General features: G+C 37.0%; 1 protein-coding gene across 1 annotated transcript; it reads left to right on the top strand.

Annotated features, from left to right (window-relative positions):
- Window positions 1-2,209: 2,209 nt before the first annotated feature.
- LOC145245998 (uncharacterized) lies at window positions 2,210-6,490 on the top strand. The gene is made up of 2 exons (XM_080107794.1): window positions 2,210-3,739; window positions 6,256-6,490. The coding sequence occupies exons 1-2, from the start codon at window positions 3,226-3,228 to the stop codon at window positions 6,459-6,461; spliced, it is 720 nt and encodes a 239-aa protein (XP_079963920.1). The 5' UTR covers window positions 2,210-3,225; the 3' UTR covers window positions 6,462-6,490.
- Window positions 6,491-21,543: the final 15,053 nt, after the last annotated feature.

Below are 21,543 nucleotides of genomic sequence, written 5' to 3'. Positions count from 1 at the left end.
TCCCCACATTTGCCTTATTCCCTTCCCCTATACCTGGGCATCTTGGGGGTTCTTATTTACCATATATGCTAACATGATTGAACTGGACACTCCTGCCGGACAGGTTTGAGAGTTGCTGGTTACTGTTTCCAACTGACAGTACAGAAGCCCTAACACTTTGATAGTAATTAGAGCGGCTGTTCTATTATCAGTTGTTGAATATCGGGATATTTGTAGTGCCATGTCGTGCATGGAAAGGCACCCTGCACTCATCTCTGGTGGACATTCCCGAGGCCACATTCCTGTGGATGAGGAGCTGACTGATGGTCTACTCGTGTTGCATGATGGTGGCTATGCACAGCCGTTTTGCCTAGCACCTCAATCTAGATCTGAAACTACAAAATAGAATAAAATAACAGCTCAATCCAAAAACATGTTCAAACCAGACACACACTCACGCCTCCTCCCTTGAGGCTTGCATTTACACATATCCGAGGACTAAGAACTAACTTAGCAAACTCCCCGGATATCTTAGCACTAAGTGAAACTAACTTGCACTCATCCATCCCCTCTAACATCTTTAACATGTCTGGTTATCCTCCACTTTGTCCTAAAGACTTTAACAGGAACGGACTTGGAGTCTATATTTGTAACACCCTCCCCATGTCTAGGGAATCTAAACTAGTATCAGGCGACCAGGCCTTCATGTGCTTTAAACTAAATTTAGATGTAGCACTCTGCCTTGACTCTAGTGCCCAAATACATGTATTTAGTGACTCTAACGCCCACCACAGAAATTTGCTTGGCTTCTCTAACTACACTGACACAGCTAGTAGCATCATCCATAACTTTGTTATATCCCATTCTTTGACACACAGTAACATTCCCGACCTGTCTTCCAGATCGCCAGGACCAGCAAGCCTCACTTCTGGAACTATTTCTGACAAGAGATCCTGAAGATTGTGTAACAAATGCTGATCATGCTGTGATAATGATAGAATCACACTAAACTCTTGACCTCAAGTTGAAGAGCCATTGCTCAAAACGACAAGGTACTAAAATAAGGCTGACTGGGATGCCATTAGAGATCACATCAGAGACGTCCCATGGGGAAATATCTTTTCTCTTCCTACAGAACAGTGCGCAAATGAGACTACTGAATGGTTCGAAGCAAAAAGTGAAGCACATGTCCCTACACAAAATTTCTATAGCAAACCCCACTCTCCCCAATGGTTTACTTCTACTTGCACAGCTGCCATTGCTCAGAAGTAACATGCATACCATAGATTTATACAGGATAAGTCCTGTACAAACAGACAAAGTATATAGAAGCTAGAAGTAATTGTAAGAAAGAAGTAGCAACAGCTAAGAGTGAATATATTGAAACCACCAGGAAATGCATTGTAGCGCAGAAATTAGGAACCCATGATTTCTGGACAATCTACAATAGTGTAGTAAATAATGGGCAATCAATAATTCCCCCACTATCCAACAATCATGAGTTTTTTTTTTGCACAGCAACTGAGAAAGCTAACATGTTTGCCCGTTATTTTCCCTCAAACTCTACCTTGGACCCAGCAAGATTTTCCTCTGTGGACAGAAACCATGCTAGATGATCTGAAAATAACCCCTTCTCAAATACATGATAGCATTAAAAACCTAGACACCTCAAAAGCATGTGGACCTGATCTCATCTCGGCTGTGCTATTAAAAAAATGCTCCGCTGAGGTTGCTCCAGTTCTCTCTAAACTCTTTAACAAATGTCTTACCGAATCTTGCTTTCCTGACAGCTGGAATACTGCTTCTGTGGTACCAATTTACAAAATTTCTGGCGAACGAACTGACCCATTAAATTATCGCACATTACTGTTTCATTTTCTTTCGCCACTACTGACACTAATTTTTTTTTTAAAAAAGATGTAATTTTTGGAAGATTACTCAGCAAGTTTTACAAATAAATACATAAATACATTGAGAAACTTAGTGATTAGGCAACTCTTGCTTCACTATAAAATTGAACATTATTGGGTTTTCCCCTCTTGAATACCTACAATATCATTTTTAGTGAAATGATATTACTTGAACAGAACTCAACAGGTTTTCCAAATAATTACATAAATGTATTGACACAGTGCATCTCTTGCTTCAGCATGAATTTTAATATTACTGTATTTCTTCCCTAACCACCAACAACAACATATTAGTAAGATAAATGATGTCATTTCTGGAATATGATTCCTCCCTCTAGACCCCACCCAAAAAAGAAGTTTTAGGAATCCCTGGAGATCTCCAGAGCACTTTTAAAGACAAAATAATCATGCTTCTTTCTACCCCCTCACCACCACAGTGACGTCATTTCCAGATGATGACATTGAAAATTCAGAAAAATATGGATCACTCCCATCAGTAACTGGCTCAGTTGACTTTCACACAACACTAACAATATATATTAAACTAGCCATACCCAGCCATATATTGCTGTGGCTCAGTTTGTTTAAATAGAACCCCCCCCCCCCAAAAAAAAAAAATTATATTTTTATAAGAAGGAATTAGTGTGGCAGAAAAGAAAGAAAATATCCTTAATTAATAAAGAAAATAACTTATTTAGTTATTTATTTGTGGACTGTTATCTTAATCTCCTATAGTTGTTGATTCATGACAATCTGTGATGTTAATGTCCCATCCTAGTTACCCGGCCCAAGGACAGACTGATGATCTCCTCTTGTATTGGAGGAGGGCCGCTAGGGGTCGGAGGGAAAACAGATTGTTCCTGACTTCTCTTCGAGACAAGTCGCACACGTCGGTACTCTGAATCTTTTCCATTTACCACCTCATCGTCTGGATATTATTTATTTCACTTTAACATCTGGTAGCAGAGCAAAACGAAATGAGTTCCAGAATATTTGAACCACCAAAATTAAACCCTCTTATCAGCGATCCATGTGTACCAAAAAAGAAATAGACAATGTTGCTTACAGCATGTCTACTGATGGTGGCGGTGGTCTCACTTACAGTCAGGCAGACACACATACACAGAACGACGAAATCTTATACGCACGACGTTATCACAAGCCTTCCCCTTTACCCGCCGGCGATAGCAACAGTAATAAGAAAAAGTGGTTTCACAGTAATTTTAACTGACGTTCAAATCGAAAAATCTCGAATAATTGTTACATTTGTGATTGCAAATTTCACTTTGCCAACAAGTGTCCCTATTCCAAAAATATTTACCACACACAAGAAAGCATGGTATTATTGAATGAGTGTAAAAACGATCGCCATGATGTAAACGAGAACTGTGAAGAAATCGTTAATATAGTGTTGCTTAACCAAGAGAAAATTGACAATACGCTTCTTGGTCAGACAATAAACTCTGCCATCTTGGATTCAGGAGTGAGTGCCACTGTATGCGGAAAGAAATGGCTGGAGTGTTTTCTTGAAACTTTGCCTGAAGACACAAAAAATGAAATTCCCTATGAAGAAGGCACAAAGTCCTTCAAATTCGGTGATGGCATTAAAATAAAATCACTCAAAAGGGTAACTCTACCATGTGTTATTGGTAACATGAACATTAAAATAACAAGTGATGTTGTTGATGCTGATATTCCTCTGTTATTAAGCAAAACCACAACGAAAATGGCGCAGACGACCCTCAACTTTAATGATGACACAGCAGAAATGTGTGGCAAAAGAATAAAATTAATGTGCACCACTTCTGACCACTACCACATCCCTATATTCAGACCTCTACCGGACCGGGGTAAGTTACGATATATTTTATTTCTAAACAATATAAATAAAAAAGGCAAAGAAGAAAAATTAAAAATTGCCACCAAATTACATCGACAATTCAGCCACCCCAGTGCACAAAAACTGTGATCTTGTCAGAAGTGCTGGTTTAAAACTCCCTCTTACTTGTCAGACCTGCATCAGGTATAAAAAGCCTGCACCTCGACCTGTTGTAGGATTTCCCTTGGGAACTTATTTCAACCAGACTGTAGCCATGGACATAAAGGAAATTAATGGACATAAAGTACTACACCTGGTTGACCATGCAACAAGATATAGTGTTGCTATCCGGCTTACAGGTAAGGAAAGTTCTGATGTCCTTAATGCCATCTTCAAACACTGGATTGCATATTTTGGTGCCCCAGGAGCCTTCCTTACTGATAATGGCAAAGAATTTGACAATCAATTCTTCTGAGACATGGCTCAAAACCTGAATATTGTAGTCCGTACCACTGCCGCACAATCTCCTTAGAGTAATAGATTAAATGAAATATATAATTTTATATCCTGACGCACATCATAACACCTCTGAGCACCATGACACCAGTGGACAAATAAAACCTCAGAGCCAAAATAATGACACAACAAGTGGATATATGCCAGTAGATGACGGGAGTGAAACTGCTGATAATCCTGAACAGAATGGAGCCAATGTATGTGACACACTATCCAAAAATGATCACCAAACCTGTGCAACTGCCTAAACCAGGCCAAACTATAATATGCAAATTCACCAATGATGAAGACCAAGAATGGAAGAAACTGAATGTGATCAGTAGAGCTGGTAAAGCCACTGGTAGAAATAAATATTTGATGAACGTTGTTATGGAGGAAGGTGATCCATTCTGGCTGGATTTTGAGAATGGAGTCTTAGAATGGGAAACCAATAATGACGATCAAACCCTCACTGAACAAACTCTGGAAGTAAATCTAATTACTGACTCCTCTAATGACGAATATGACAAAGCCAGGAAGAAAGAACTCCAAAGTTGGGCTGAACATAAAGTCTACACACAAGTGCTAGATCAGGGCCAACCAAAGATAAGCACAAGATGGGTCTACACTAATAAAGAATCCAATGGCAAACGAACCTTTAAGGCCAGACTTGTTGCCAAAGGCTTCCAAGATAAAGATGCTTGCAATGTTAAAAATGATTCTCCAACATGTTCCAAAGAAAGTTTAAAAACAATCTTGGGAGCTGTGTCAGCAAGTGGTTGGATATGCAAATCCATGGATATTAAAACTGCCTTTCTACAGAGTAAACAGTTAGATCGACCCGTTTATCTTCTTCCACCAAAAGAAGCCAATGTACCTCCTAGTTGCATTTGGAAATTATCCAAATGTGTATATGGTCTAACTAATGCATCTCGATCCTGGTACCTAACACTTAGAGAAGAACTGGTAAAGCTAGGGGCCACACCATCGAAATATGACCAGGCTATTTTCACTTGGCATTTTAAAAATAAGCTACAAGGCATAATTGCCACTCATGTTGATGATTTCTGCTTTGCTGGGTCAGACACTTTTGAGAACAAAGTCATTGATGAGCTTCGTAAACTTTTCAAAGTAAAATCTGAAGAAGTTGCTAAGTTTCAATATATTGGATTAGAAATTAAAAAATCCAATAATAACATCAATATTGGACAAGATGAATATACAAAGAAACCCAGACACATTCCACTGCAGAATGGAAGAAGGTCGGAAGATAAGCTAACATCAACTGAGATCACCGAGGCCAGGCAGCTAATAGGTCAGCTCAACTGGCTAGCCACCCAAACGAGACCGGACCTCAGTTTTGATGTTAGTGCCTTAAGTTCCATATTAAAACAAGAAAATGTGGTATGCATTAAACAAATTAATCGAACCATAAAAAAGGCCAAAAAGGAGAAATCTCAAATTCACATTCCAAATCTGGGAAACCCTAAATTGCTGCAAATCATAGCATACAGCGATGCATCCTTTGCTAACCTAACTGATGGTGGATCACAAGGTGGCTACATAATTTTTCTGGTAGATCATAATAACCAATATATGCCAATAGCCTGGCAATCTAAACGCATCAAAAGAATAGTCAAGAGCACTCTTGGTGCAGAGACTTTGGCCATGGTTGATCTCACTGAAGCCTGCCTTTATTACAAAAAATTGATATTAGATTTGTTACAACTGGAAGATAACCCTACTAATATCAAGATAAAATGCAAAACAGACAATTCTTGTTTGTATGATGCGGTGCATTCTACCACACAAATACTTGACACAAGACTGCAAATTGAAATGGCAATTCTTAGAGAAATGGTTGACAGAGGAGAAATTACAGAGATATCTTGGATACCCACTGATAAACAGGTTGCTGATGGTTTAACCAAAAAGGGAGTCCCCTCCTTTAAAATTCTTGGATTCACATCTGAACCAAAGGAATCATCAGTTTAATTTTAAAATGTGGAATCATTCAATTTTGTTCAGCCATTTCTTTTCTTTTCTCTGCAGATAACTTTTTGATGCTGTCTCCTGAAAAGTCCATCCTTAGTAGCAGCAAGGAAAGTGGGGAAGTGTTAATGTCCCATCCTAGTTACCCGGCCCAAGGACAGACTGATGATCTCCTCTTGTATTGGAGGAGGGCCGCTAGGGGTCGGAGGGAAAACAGATTGTTCCTGACTTCTCTTCGAGACAAGTCGCACACGTCGGTACTCTGAATAAACATCTTTTCCATTTACCACCTCATCGTCTGGATATTATTTATTTCACTTTAACATGTGAATAAGTAAAAAAATGCTGAATGTAAATTAGGTAGATGAATTTGTTTTGTTTATGTTATAGCAATTTAGCGTAGTGAGTCGATTGGTAAACTAACACAGAAACACAAGAGAAATAATAATTGGAATAATAGAAGAGCAAGCGAGCGAGAGAGAGTTTGAGTGAGAGAGAGAGTGTGTGTGTGTGAGAGTGATAGATAGAGAGAGAGAGTGTGACAGAAAGAGAGAGAGAGAGAGAGAGATTGGGAAGAATACATCTATACATATATTAGGTTGGTGCAAAAACAATATCGTTTTCTCACATATGTTACTTTTACATATGATTTCTGAAGTAATTCATTGATATATATATAGCCATGTTATATATCATTTTGAAGTGCGTTTTTTATTTCATTGAATCGTGTTATTTGTTATCATTCTCAATCTCTTCATTCATCTTTTTGCAGGCTTTTTGACAGCATGGACAAAATTCAAGTTCCAGTTCAAACTAGGCCGAAAAGCTGGCGAGACAGCTCATGATATCAATGATGCGTTTGGTCCACTAACGAATGTGATACACAATGATGGTTCAAGAAATTTTGCAATGGTGATGAGAGCCTCGAAGATGAAGATGGTCGCGGCCAGCCGACTGTGGTTGATAACGAACATTTGAAAGCCTTTAATTGAAGCCAATCTTCGTAAAACCACACAAGAAGTTGCTGTTGAACTCGAGGTCGACCACTCAACAATTTAAAGCAAATAGAGAAATCAAAAAGTTGGATAAATGGGTGCTGCATGAATTGAACAATACTAAAAGAAAATCGCCATTCTGCGCAACAAAAACAACCCATTTCTCAAACAGACGTGTGATGAGAAGTAGATTCTCTACGACACCCGGTGACATTCGGCACAGTGGTTGGATGCCGGAGAAGCTCCACAACATTTCCTGAATCCGAAATTGCACCAAGAAAAGGTTTTGGTGACTGTTTGGTGGTTTGTAGCCAGTCTCGTCCATCACAGCTTCTTGAATCCAGGCGAAATGATTATGGCAGAGAAATACTGCAGACAAATTGATGAAATGCACCAGAAGCTCCAATGTATGTGCGTGTGATTGGTCAATATGAAAGGACCAATTTTCTTCCATGACAACGCTCACCTGCCTGTTGCTCAACTGATCCTGCAGAAGCTGAACGAATTGGGTTATAAGACTCTGCCATATTCACCGGACCACTCACCAATTATCACTTTTTCAAGCATCTTCACAATTTCCTGCTCAAAAAATGTTTCAAAAGTTGAGATGATGCTGAATCGGCTTTCAATGACTTCAACGCTTCCCGAACTCCGGATTTCTATGCTAATGGGATAAGTGATGTCGATTCTAATAATTCTTATTTCAATTCATAAAGTTTATTATAAAGGGAGTTATGACCTTTTGAAGTTGAATGTCAAAAACCTACATTATTTTTGCACCAAGCTAATATATATATATATATATATATGATTAGTTTTTTTGGAAAAAGAATTCCAGCAGAGTGCTCAATTAAAAGGAAAATCCAAATTTTAAGAGCGTACTTAAATAAAAAAAAAATAAAAAAAAAAAAAAAAAAAAAAAATTATATTTTATAAATGTAATTTATAATCTATTTCGAATTTAAAACTATAGAAAAATATAATAATGTTAATAAACTAGGGAAATCACTTAGGATAGATAAATACTCACTTCCCCAAACCTTGAAAGATTTGGGTTTTTAAAAAATAATTTTTAAACGTATTTCGAAATTTTTAAACGTGATTCGATATAATTAAAAAAATATATTTTTTAAAACTTTAAACGTATTTTTGGAAATTTTTAAATGTTCGATATAATTAAACGAATTTTTAAGTTTTTAACCGATACCAATACAGATTTTAAAGTTTTTATACATAAGGAAAGAGATTTTAAAATTAAATGGGGTTCAAATTAAAATCGATTCATATAAAACAAACATTTTTTCGAAATTAGATCTTAAATTTAAATAATTCAAAGTTGAAAATTAGGTATTACATTACCCGATATATATATATATATATATATATATATATATATATATATATATATAGATATAGATAGATAAAAAAAAAAAAAAAAAAAAAAAAGGGGGGGGGATTAAACAAAACGAGATTTGAACGTGGATTCGCGAGGTATATATACTTCACACTTCCGGTTATAAGATAGACGAATATTGGCTGAAGAGAGCTCGATAAGGATACCTTAAACGGGCCTTATTATCGGGCTTGAAACCGACGGTACCAATGACCTGTCTCAACTAACAACTTTCTGTACACAAAATATATATATATATATATATATATATATATATATATATAAGAGAAATTAATGAATTAATGAAATCAAAAGGATGTAGTGTTTACCTGATATACGCAATGATAAACTTCAAACTAATTTAAATAACAGTATTTATATATAGAAAATTTAATCTCAACCGAATTAAAGAAGCTCAATACGCAATAGAGAGTAGAGCTTATTATAAGAAAAAGAAAATTAAAACTGTAAGTTGAACTTTACAATCAAAATTTATTGTTCGACTGAATACTCCAAAAATTTTACCTTTCACCAGACTATCCATTCACGTGAAATCACCTTTTTCTTCACCCTATTTCCTCTACTTCACTTTTTGTTATCAAGTAAGATCTTTGACTTACTTGCAGTTTCATCAAATACTTTTGCATGCAAAATCCGATTCTGCATTTTGCTAATTTCTACCCTCTGATGAGAAGGAAAGTATTTCTTCGCAACTCCGCGGATATGGACTATCCACTTATTTAGTGTTTCCTTTTCAAATTAAATATGTTTTTAACTCTTTTTCAAAGTGTTTTTGGACCAAGTAAAGAATAGATACCCTGTAGCAGACGACGACGCCTGGCGGTGCCTGGCGCACATTTCAACTAACACCGGTGATTCGACCTTGGCATTGGCACAAGCACATGGCGTCGGTTATTTGTAAACACGTCAAATAGCAAACATGTTCGAATATTCGCCAGCAATTTTTTTTTTTTTTAAACATATTTACAAAACTTTTGAAGATTTAAAAGAAAAAGTATATATTTACAAAACATTTTTTTAAGTAAGTAACAAAACGAACTATGTAAATAAAAGATATTTAAATAAATGGGTGTCTCTGTTTCGGATTTTTGCAACTAAGATTGATTATCTCCACCCACACCTACCTGAATCTGCTACCCCCACACACACAATACAATCTAATGTATTTTAACCTTCAAAACTGAAATACTGTCAATACCCGTTTCCCTCCCCCTTATTATCTCCTACTCCCACCCCTTTTCCCTTTTTTTTTTCTTCGTATTTCTTCTAAAACACTTCTTCCTAATACTAACAACCATTTCAGTAAGGTCTGACGAGGCTGTTGGATCGTAAACATAGTCCAACATCCGAAACATATGTAACCAAACAGATAAAACGGTAATAAAAAAATAAAATACATATTTGCTCTGCAATAGTATTGAGCACTCTCTTCAGGTTTTTACTAATTACCAGTTTTACCATATATATATATATATATATATATATATATATATGAACAAATGATTAATAAAACATGTTAAAAGACATCTTGAAAAAGAGTTAAAAACATATTTAATTTTAAAAAAGGAAGCACAAGATAAGTGGATAGTCCTTAATCCGCGGAGTTTCGAAGAAATACTCTCCTTCTCACCAGAGGGCAGGAATTAGCAAAATGCAGGATCGGATTTTACATATAAAAGTATTTAATGAAACTACAAGTAAGTCACAGATCTTACTTGGTTAAAAAAAAAAAGGGTGAGGTAAGGGGAACAGGAGGCAAAAGAAAAATGATAAAAAGATTTCACATGAAATTTCATGTGAAATCTTTTTATCATTTTTCTTTTTCAAGATCTCTTTTAACATGTTTTATTAATCATTTGTTCATATTATAAGCTCTATTTCCTTTTCGGTTTTATTGAGCTTTTACATCTGGCTGAGTTTATTTTACTTGTAAATATTAACTCTTTAATATATATTTTAAGTTTACCATTTTGATTACCTTGGTAAACTTATTGTAATTTTTATTTTTATATATATATATATATATATATATATATACTAGCATGGGTACCCGGCATTGCCCAGGTGTTTGGAGGTGTGTTGAGCAAAATAAAAAAAAAAGTGGTAGTAGGAAGGCAGGCTCAAACCCGTACCGCGAAGGAGAAAAGAACGTGAAAAAAACGTGACGTCTTTATTGTTATGTTAAAACCACTGCCAAACCGGAAGTGACTAAGTTTGTTTTGTTTTTTTTTACATAGTAGTCACCACTTATCAAGGCCCAGAAACCACTCGGGGATAAGGGTGATTGCGTGTACAGTAATGAATGAGATAATATCGTTGTAATCATTAGTAATGGAGATTTGATAAAGTGTCTTTAGAGGGCGGTTTATCAGGAATTTGTTTATGTTTGACTTGAAGACATTCATGTTGTAGTCAGGTGGGAAACAGGCAAACGGAACAGGGTTCCACAGGCGTGCACTTCTAAGAAAGAAGCTTTGTTCATGGAATCTACGTTTTGTTTTAGACACAGATAAAGAGTGGGGAAAATTATTGACAGTAGTTTCAGCTAGACAGGTGTTTTTCATGAAATATTGGCGAGTAAGGACCAGAGATTGGATATCAGACGAGCACTTGCCATGGAAATAAGGATAAAACAAAGACAGGCTCGCAACGTCTCTTCTGTGGGCATCCCCCACTAAGCCACAAAGTCTATTTTGTACTCTGTCAAGGCAGGATAGGCTGTTTTTAACAGCTCCTGCCCAAATGTGGCAGCAGTACTCCATCCTTGGATGTACTTGGCTTTTATATAGATAGAGAATTGCATTAGTAGTGAGATATCTTCTGGAGCGGTAGAAGGATCCTACCATTTTTCCAGCGACCTTGGCAACAGTCTTGATGTACGTGTTCCATTTCAGATCAGGAGTAAAGGTCAAACCCAGAAGCTTGTCAAAACATGGAGCCTCCGCAAGATGAGAGCCATCCATTTCAATTGATGCCAGATGAGGATCAGAGCGTTGATGATGTAAAGATAGGAGCTTGGTTTTAGATGCATTAAAAGTAACCAGCCACCTCTTCACCCACTGTACCACGCGCTCAAGATCAGAGGAGAGAGAATCAGAGAGAACTTTGTCATTTATAGCCTTTGATGTGTTGCCATAGATGGTCGTGTCATCAGCATAGATGTCAACGAATGATTTAAGTATGTGTTTTGAGAGATCATTGGTGTAGATCAGGAAGAAAGTTGGGCCCAGGATGGACCCCTGAGGGACTCCAGCATTAATACTGAGGGCCTCTGATTTTTTGCTCAGCAACCACTACTCTTATGAGCCTATTACCAGGACCGCTGCAAGGAAGGTGGGCTCTCTCTACCGTGCTAGAAAACTTTTAACACCCGAAAGTATCCTGTACCTCTATAAGGCCACTATTCGCTCATGTATGGAGTATTGCTGTCATATTTGGGCCGGTGCATCGGCTACTAGTCTCTCGCTCCTTGACAAGGTTCAAAAGAGAGTTGCAAATCTGATAGGCCCTAAGCTGGCATCTAAACTTCAGCCTCTGTCCCATCGTCGAAACGTTGCATCCCTCTGCCTGTTCTACAAGTATTATAATGGTGAATGCTCTGAAGAACTGAAAGCACTTGTGCCCCCACGATGTGAACACCCTCGACAGACCCGACAAGCTGCAAAATCCCACCCCCACACTGTAGAGATCCCTAGATGTAAAAGATCTTTCTACTCCAGTAGTTTCTTCCCCAGAACTGCTAGACTTTGGAATTCCATTCCAGGTCACTGCTTCCCCAACTGTACTGACATGCATAAGTTCAAGTGCAACGTGAACCAACATCTCGCTGCCCTAATCCCTACATAGTACCCCAGTAGATGTTTCCCCTGATAGTAGCCCCCTACACCAAAGTGGCAATGTGCCTTGTTTGGGGTGAAAATGTAATAAAAAAAAAATCAGAGAGAAATGATTTAATGATTGAGAAAACATTTCCAGTAATTCCGTAGCTGGAAATCTTGTTAAGTAGGCCTTTATGCCATACCTTATCAAAGGCCTTTGATATGTCAAGAGCAATTGCCCTAGAAAGGAAGCCTCCATCAAGAGATTCATTTATCCTATGAGATATAACCGTTAGCAGATCTGCTGTAGATCTAGCAGAACAGAAACCATATTGCATGTCACTAAGAAGGTTATTTCTGCTGAGGTGGTTTATACTCATGACACACAGGAGACTTATTGGTCTGTACTAAGAGGGAGATGACTTATCACCTGAATTCTTAAATACAGGGCATACTAATGAGGTTTTCCAGGGTGTTGGGAAGTACTTCTAATAAAGACAACGCTTAAATAGTTTTGTCAGTATGGGGACAAGTTCTGGTCGAAGCTTTTTCAACACTATAATTGGAATGCCATCAGGGCCAGTTGCTTTACTGGAATAAAGGTTCTTGATTAGGTTGGCGACCTCACGCACAGATATTTGTATGTTGCATAGTGAGTTGTCTGTTATAGGAGGAAATACGGGGAGTTGATGGCCTTCATCACATAAGGTAGAATTAGCTGCAAAGTTCTTGGCAAATAGTTTGGCTTTGTCTGATGCTGACGAGATGACTTCAGGTCCATTGATGATGGTTGGGATAGAATGCACGCTTCTGTTCCAGATCCTGTTTGCTATTTGCCAGAACTGGTGGGAACCAAGCCACTGCTCAGCTACTTTGGATTCAACGGACTGAGCATATAGCTCTCTTGCATTTTTTACTAATCTTTTACAGTGGTTACTGGCAGTCCTGAAAGCAGCTTTAGTCTCAGTACATCTATTACGTTGGTAGCTATGAAAAAAGTGATTTCTGTGCACGATGGCAGCAGCACATTCTGGGGAGAACCATAGCTGCCTATTACGTTTTTGCTGGAATTTTTTTGATAGTATGAATTCGGTCAGGTCTGATACTATAGAGGACACATCCTTTTTAAACATGGAATGCAGAGGTAGATCAGATATAAATGTATGGAAGTTATCCCAGTCAGCCACGGAGTATCGATATACAGTACAATGGAGAGGTACGTCTGAAGACTTATTATATTTCATTTTTATCTTAACTGATACAACCGAGTGGTCAGAAGATCTCAGATAAGATAGAATGGAACATGAACATAGCTCAGGAGAAGTTGTGAGAAAAAGGTCTAGAAGGCTTGCATACTGACCAGTAGCATCGGGTACACGGGTGGGTTCATAGATAAACTGAGTGAGGTCATAGGCAATGGCAAAATCATAACAGAACTTCCCCTCATCATCAGTCTTATTTGAGTGGGTCAGCCATTCCACATTGTGGACATTGAAGTCACCGCAAATGTGAATGTTAGCCATGGGATGAGCAGACAGGATGTGGTCAATTTTCTCAGATATACTCTTAAAGATAGTAATTCCGCTGTTGTGGCAGCGATAGAGGGCAAATATAAATGCGGTGGTGTAAGCAAGTGCAACCCGGATGCACATATAAGGTAAATTAGGGTCTTCTCTGGAGATATCCCTACCACACGGAAAGCGGTCTTTAATGTAGACACATATTCCATGCCCATATCGATCTTGGGTGTCAGATTTATATGTTAAGTTAGAGTATGAAGTCATCTAGGGAAGTGGTCGGCCCTATGCCAGTTTCACTTAGGAAGAAAATGTCCGGTTTTGTCTCCTGTAATTGGGTTTCAACCTCTGGAACATTGGAACATAGACCCCTGATGTTGGAGAAGGAGACATGGTAGTAGGGGTCTATGTTGGAGGATGTTCTAGGTTTATTCGTGTTTTTTTGGGGGGGAAGGAGATATTTCATGTTGAGGTTTTGTGATTTGTGGAACAGGTCAACAGACTTGGTTAGAGGAGGACAGAGAAGGAAAGTAAGAGAGAAAAAGACAAGAATTTTTTTTTTTTATAGCACATGATAGGTAAAGCCATAACAATTACCCACTAGTATGGCATCGAGAGGCCCCACCAGAAACTACTACATGATCCATTCACCAAATGACAATATAGCAGCTCTAGTACTTTGCACCTGCTGATAGGACAGCCTCCTTAGTGGTTAATCCAAGGTTCAGGTCCCTGACTATCAGGCGGGTAACGTCAGCCGAGATGAAACGTTTACCTCCAGCACCCTTACTAGTGACATGGCCACAAGGATAGACATAGAAGCAGAAAATTTCCGACATCTTAGGCTACTGTTCACAAAGTACTGCCGACCTGGAAAGCAGCTTTTTCTTCACCCTTTGTCAGAAAAATCACTCATTGGAAATGAGAACTGAGGAATAAATAAAGAGAAGCGAGAGTTACTGAAGCTGCCGATAACACATCCACAGTGCATTATCCACTCTCCATGGTTTAAATTAAGGCTAAACAATTGAAAAGAGGGGATGATTTTCGAAAATATCGGCGAAAAAAGTGACCCCCCCTCCTGTAGAAAAGTGCCCAGTTGAGGGTGAAGAAATTAATGTTTTTAGCCAATTTTTCGATATTTGTCGTCTGAAAGGTTGAGCTTCAAAACAATACTGATCTTGTGAAAATCTGTCGCCTCTGTCGAAAGTTTTAGGCAGACATGCAAACATATATACATTTTATATACAGCTCAAATTTTCAACCCAAACCGATGAAAAAGTTTGCCCTATCTCTGAATACCCTTTATGTAAAATTTTAAATGTTTAGACCAGAAATTGTCTGAGTATTTTGGTAGAGACCGCAGAAGTCAAATTTAAAAAAAACTTTGGCCCCTATTGTGACCCCTTAACATTTATTGTTTTGGGCTTAAGTCACGTTATTAAGTTAGATCCATGTCCAAGAAACCTATATCTAAAATTTCAAGTGTTTATACCCAAAATTGGCGGAGGAGTTTGGTAGAGTTCTCAAAGGTCAAATTTAACAGCCAAATTTCTGTCCGAAAACCGATTACAAAGATTTTCTCAAATCTCAGTATCGAATTTCGAGTCTGTAGCGTGAAAATTGACAGAATTATTGCATAGGGAAATGTACACAGACACACACACAGACACAAAGACACGTTCACTTTTATAGATATATAGATAATCGTAATTTAATGTTCTTGGTCAGTAATAAAGAGACTTGTTGTGTCTTTAGTGGTGAACATTTGTGAATTCTCGTTCAATCCAGAGAACCTGCTTGTAAAGTAACAGACGCAGACGAATTTCAAAACAAACAAACTGAAAAAAAATAAAAAATAACAAAAATCTATTGTATATATATATATATATATATATATATATATATATATATATATATATATATATACAATAGATTTTTGTTATTTTTTATTTATTGTATTTTATTGTGAAAGAAAGTAAATTTGCGATCAGAAACTACCTCATAATATAAAGTAATTTTGATATGGTAAACTGCTTCAGCCATTTCCAGGACTGACTCCAAATCCCCCCCCTCGCCTAAAAATAGATATTTCAGAAAGGAAATTGGAGACTGTAAACTGCTTTAGCCATTTCCAGGACTGACTCCATATTCCCCCTCTTCTCTTAAAAATAGATATGAAATAAAGGAAATTTTATATCATAAACTGCTTCAGCCACAACTCCATATCCTCTTGTCCCTTTAAATAGATATTAAATAAAGTAATTTTCAGATTGTAACCGGCTTCAGTTATTTTTGGGGACTGACTCCATATTCTTCCCCTCTACTAAAAATACATATGAAACCATTAATGATCATAAACTGATTCAGCCAATTCTGGGACTGACTCAATATAACCCACCCCCTTTTAAAAATAGATATGAAATAAATGAAATTTGAGATCATAAACTGCTTCAACCATTTTTAGGGACTGACTCAATATCACCCCTCTCTGTTAAAAATAGATATGAAATAAAGAAAATTTGAGATCGTAAACTGTTTCAACCATTTTCGAAACTGACTATATATAACCCCCCTTTCTTAAAAATAGATATGAAGTGGAGGAAATTTGAAATTGTAAATTGCTTCAGCCATTTCCAGGGCTGTCTGTATATCATTTCATAAAAATAGATATGAAATAAAGGATATTGGTGATCACAAACTGCTTCAGCCATTTCCGGGATTTACTCCACATCACTCCCCTTTTTTAAAAATAGATATGAAATAAAGGAAATTACTGATCATAAACTGATTCGGCCAATTCTGGGACTGAGTAATTATAAGCACTATCTCTTTCTAATAGATATGAAATAAAGGAAATTTGAAATTGTAAATTGCTTCAGCCATTTCCGTGACTGACTCCATGTCATCCTCTTCTCTTAAAAATAGATATGAAATAAATGAAATTTGTGATCGTAAACTGCTTCAGTCATTTCTAGGACTGACTCCATATCACTCCCCCCCCTTCTTCAAAATGTTTATAAATTAAAGGAAATTGGAGATCGTAAACTGCTTCAGCCATTTCTGGGATTAACTCAATATCCACACCCTCTCTTAAAATTTTTTAAGAAATAAAGAAAATTGGAGATCATAAACTGCTTTAGCCATTTCCGGGACTGACCCCCCCCCCTCCATCTGTTTAAATTAGATATGAAATAAAATCATTTTGAGATTGTAAACTGCTTCAGCATTTCCGGGACATACTCCATATTTTCCTCCTCTCGCCTTTGAAAAATAAATTTGAAATAAAGGAAATTTTATATTGTATACTGCTTCAGCCATTTCTGGAATTGACTCCATATCTCCCCCTCTTTTAAAAATAGATATGAAATAAAGGAAATTTGAGATCATAAACTGTGTTAGCCATTATCGAGACTGACTACATATCACCCCCCCCCTCCCGTCTCCTATATGAAATAAAGGAAATATGTGATCAGCCATTTTTAGGTTAGGTTTTAGGGACTGACTTCATATTCACCCCCTCCTTATAAATCGATATAAAATAAAGGAAATTTGAGATTATAAACTGCTTCAGCCATTTACGGTACTGACTTCATATCCCCCCTGACTCTTAAAAATAAATATGAAATAAGTAATTTTGAGATTGTAAACTACTTCAGTCATTTTCTGGGACTGACTCCATAATCCCTTCCTCCATTAAAATATATTCAGTGTCGATTATTTTTTATTTTTGTTTTTTAAGGAAGAGATTCTGGTACTTCTGCTGTTTAAAGCCCGTTTTTCTATGAGGCTCGCTAGGAGTGTCAGATGTCGCGATTAAAAGTAAGTGATAAAAATCTGAATAATTAGACTCACTATCTTTTGAAACTTGTAACTACTTGAAAATGTAATTTAAACCCTAATTTTTCTTTTCAATAAAAGGAGCAAAGACAAAATTTTAAAATAATAAAAAGTTTAATAGAAAAATATGCAATATTTTTTTAAACGGTTTTCTTTAAAAAAGATTTCAAGAAATTCAACAAATTTTAACTTACTTCAATTATAATAAATATATATAATATAAAAAAATACTAATCAGTGGGTGCTTCCATTCTTTGTTTATAAAAATTTGTCCATATTTATATTTTATATTCCATGTACTTTTTAAATAAAAGAATTTTTTTAAGCAACCGTTTGAAAAGACCGCAAATTTCAAATCTAATTAACATAGTCACAGAGCAGAGTTGCTTCTCTTTCTTCCAGTTGACAAATACAGAGGCTGAAAAGCGACATAATTAATTATTTCAAAAACATAAAAACAACACATTAGACTAAATATATTTCCCGGTAGTAACTATATAAGGAAACAAATATTTGGAATGCTGATATTTGTCTTATCTCCCCTTTGAATTTCTGACATGTGGTTACTGTCAATAATCAAATTAGTCAAGTATGGGTCACCGTATTTGAAAAATGGTCACATTTCACCATCAAATTTTACTTTAAAAAAAAAAAAAACAGCCGACGAATTTTCCAATTTTTTTATTCTCTTAAAGAATTATATGAGTTCTTGATTTAAAATATTTTATTTCTTCTTTATGCAATAAATTTTTTTTTTTTTTTTCAAAAATCTAAAAAACAACAACATTGAATGAAATAGAAAAGATTAATGTAGGTGCCTGTAAGGTTTTGAAGGGTTTAGTATAAGAACAGAACAAAAAGAGAAATATGAAATACAACAGGATTTATTGACTCACTCTTACAGCCCACGTGGGGCTCGATTACATTACATTTTTTGTCTCTCGTTCCAAAAGAGTTCAATAAGAGGAAAGAGGGTTAACAGTCCAAGGGAGGTAATTCCGATTATTCTACATCCCCCTTTCAAGTCCCAAATTCATAGTGAAAGTTTCTCTGGTGGTTGAACTTTTCTACCACTCTTTGTATATTTTACTTTGGGACTTTCTGAGTTCAAGGATTGGATATTCTTGTGTACAGTTGACTGCACATTTGTCTGGTTAGTTTGTCCCATTAAATTATTGTACCTATTTACTATGCCTCCCCACGGGACAGAGTTAGACACCAGGGTCGTTTTTTAACATGGAGAAAAGGTACAAAAATAAAAATTGTCTCAGTCGTGAAGGACCTCTCCTCCACCGAAAGAGAACAAGAAATGGAAGTGCAGCATCCGAAGAACAGACACCACACTTTGATTTTGACCAAAAGGCCAAGCAACAGTTTCATTAAATTATTGTAGCTGCACCCAGGAATGTCTCTGGATGCATTTGGTAAGGCAGACAATTCTGTCGGTGCAGCTATTTGAGGAAAATCAATGTGCTCATTTCTTTTTCGAAGATGGTTTCTGTTTCTATGAAACAATCCTGAGTCAGTTTCAACCAGGACTGAACTTGGAGTAACAGTATCTACCACTTTGGCTGGGCTCGTTTTGGGTGTTTTCACCCAAACTGCCTGTCCTTGGGTAACAGGAGTTTGTTCTCTAGTTCTATGACATTTATCAAAATACAACTTTTGTTTCATTTTGACACGAGCGTCTGCTTCTTTGAATTTTTCGACACTTTGTTGATAATTTTCATTTTGGTGAGGAAGTGCTGGAATGCAAGTCCTGAGTTTCCTATTTATCAACAATTCTGCAGGGCTTTGGCCATGCTGTAGTGGAGTAGTACGGTAATTAAGTAAAGCAATGTAAGGATCCTTTGACTTTTTAAAAAGATTTTTGACTGTCTGAACAACACGTTCTGCTTCGCCATTGCCTTGAGGATGGTGTGGGCTGCTGGTAAGGTGAATAAAACCATAGATTTTTTGCAAACTCCAGGAAATCTTTAGATATAAATTGAGGGCCATTGTCACTTATTATCATTTCAGGTATACCGTACTTAGCAAATATTGATTTGCAGTGGTTTACGATACAACTTGCATTGGTATTTTCAAGATGTGATATTTCTATCCATCTTGAATAATAATCTATAACTATGAGGTATTTGTGGCCATTCAATTCAAATAAATCCATCGCAACTTTTTGCCAAGGGTAATCTGGCAACTTGGTTGGTTGTAGGGGTTCTGGCGGATATCTTCTTTCTCTTTCACAAATACTGCATTTTTCTATTTTCTCCCCTATTTGCTTTGAAAGTCCTAGCCACCAAACATTACTCCGTGCCAATGCTCTACATTTCACTATACCTTGGTGTCCCTCATGAAGACGATCCAAGATGTCTTTTTGAAGATCCGCAGGGATGATTAGTCGGTTCTGATACAGTAAAAGTCCTTGGCAGACTGTAAGGTCCTGCCTTATAAACCAGTAGGGTCTTAGCTGAGGGTCTTGTGTAGCGATTTCAGGCCAATGGTCCATTTTATAATAGTTCATGACTTGACTGCAGATTTTGTCAGAGTGTTGTTTCACCCTTATTTCTTCCAATCTCCTGTCGGTAACAAAGATGTTTTGTATAATTGAACGGATGAACATGTCTGTCTCTGTCTCCTGCTCAAATTCATGTTTAGTTGGTAGGCTGTTTGGAGCTCTAGATAGAGTGTCTGTTCTAATGAGATTTTTCCCAGCGGTATGCATGATTTCATAGGTGAATCTCATTAAGCGCATATGGAAACGCTGTATTCTTGGGGTTAGTTCATCAAGCCGTTTTGTTTTTAATAATGCCAATAATGGCTTGTGATCCATTTCAATTATGAACTTATGCAGCCCAATCAAAAAGTCGGCAAATTTTTCGCAACACCAAGTGACTGCAAGGGCTTCTTTCTCAACCTGAGCATATCTCTGTTCAGTTTCAGTAAGTGCTCTCGATGCATAAAATACAGGTCTCCAGTCATTCCCTTGTTTCTGGAGCAGTACTCCTCCCAAGCCATAGGAAGATGCATCAGCCGAAATTTTTGTTAGCTTATCAGTACTATAATGGAGCAGTACCGGTGCAGAACTCAGATTTTTCTTTAGTGTTTTAAGTGCAGTTTCCTGAGGCTCATCCCAAATCCATGCATTGTCTTTCCTCAGGAGATCTCTGAGTGGTTTTGTGGTCTCTGCTAAATTTTCGGCAAATTTACCAACATGATTTGCCATCCCTAGCAGTCGTTGCAGTTCAGACACGTTTTGTGGTCTGGTCATGTTCATGATTGCGTTAATCTTCTCTGGGTCTATTTGGATACCTTCTTCGGAAATGAGTTGCCTAATAAATTTAATTTTGCTAACAGAGAATACACATTTATCATTTAATGTTATTCCTGCTGCCTCCATTCTCTCTAGCACAATTTTTAAATGCTGGTCATGTTCCTGTTGGCTTCTCCCACTGGCAAGAACATCATCTATGTCACAGATGACTCCTGGTATTCCTGACAAAATGTGTGTCATTTCGCGGTGAAAAATTTTAGGGCCTGAACTTATTCCAAATGGTAGGCGCTTATAGCAATATCTTCTAAATGACGTAATAAAAGTGGTAAGCTTCTAAGAATCTTCATTCAACATAATTTGATAGAATCCACTGTTGCAATCCAGTTTACTAAATATCTTGGCTCCATCAAGTTTAGCTAATAACTGGTCTGAAGAAGGTAGTAGGAAATGTTCACGCTTCACACTTTCATTAAGTTTAGTGAAGTCAACACAAAGT

Source organism: Euprymna scolopes, chromosome 23, assembly GCF_053919585.1.
Source record: "Euprymna scolopes isolate OS-2025 chromosome 23, ASM5391958v1, whole genome shotgun sequence".
In the NCBI taxonomy this organism is placed as follows: Eukaryota; Metazoa; Mollusca; class Cephalopoda; order Sepiida; family Sepiolidae; genus Euprymna; species Euprymna scolopes.
This window is presented reverse-complemented; position numbering and strand designations above follow the sequence as displayed.

Bases quoted from the DNA above. Each gene is read 5' to 3' on its own strand.
- LOC145245998 (XM_080107794.1), top strand. From the start codon at position 3,226: ATGGTATTATTGAATGAGTGTAAAAACGATCGCCATGATGTAAACGAG. The intron at 3,740-6,255 runs GTAAGTTACGAT...TTTTCTCTGCAG, and splicing joins CAGACCTCTACCGGACCGGG to ATAACTTTTTGATGCTGTCT.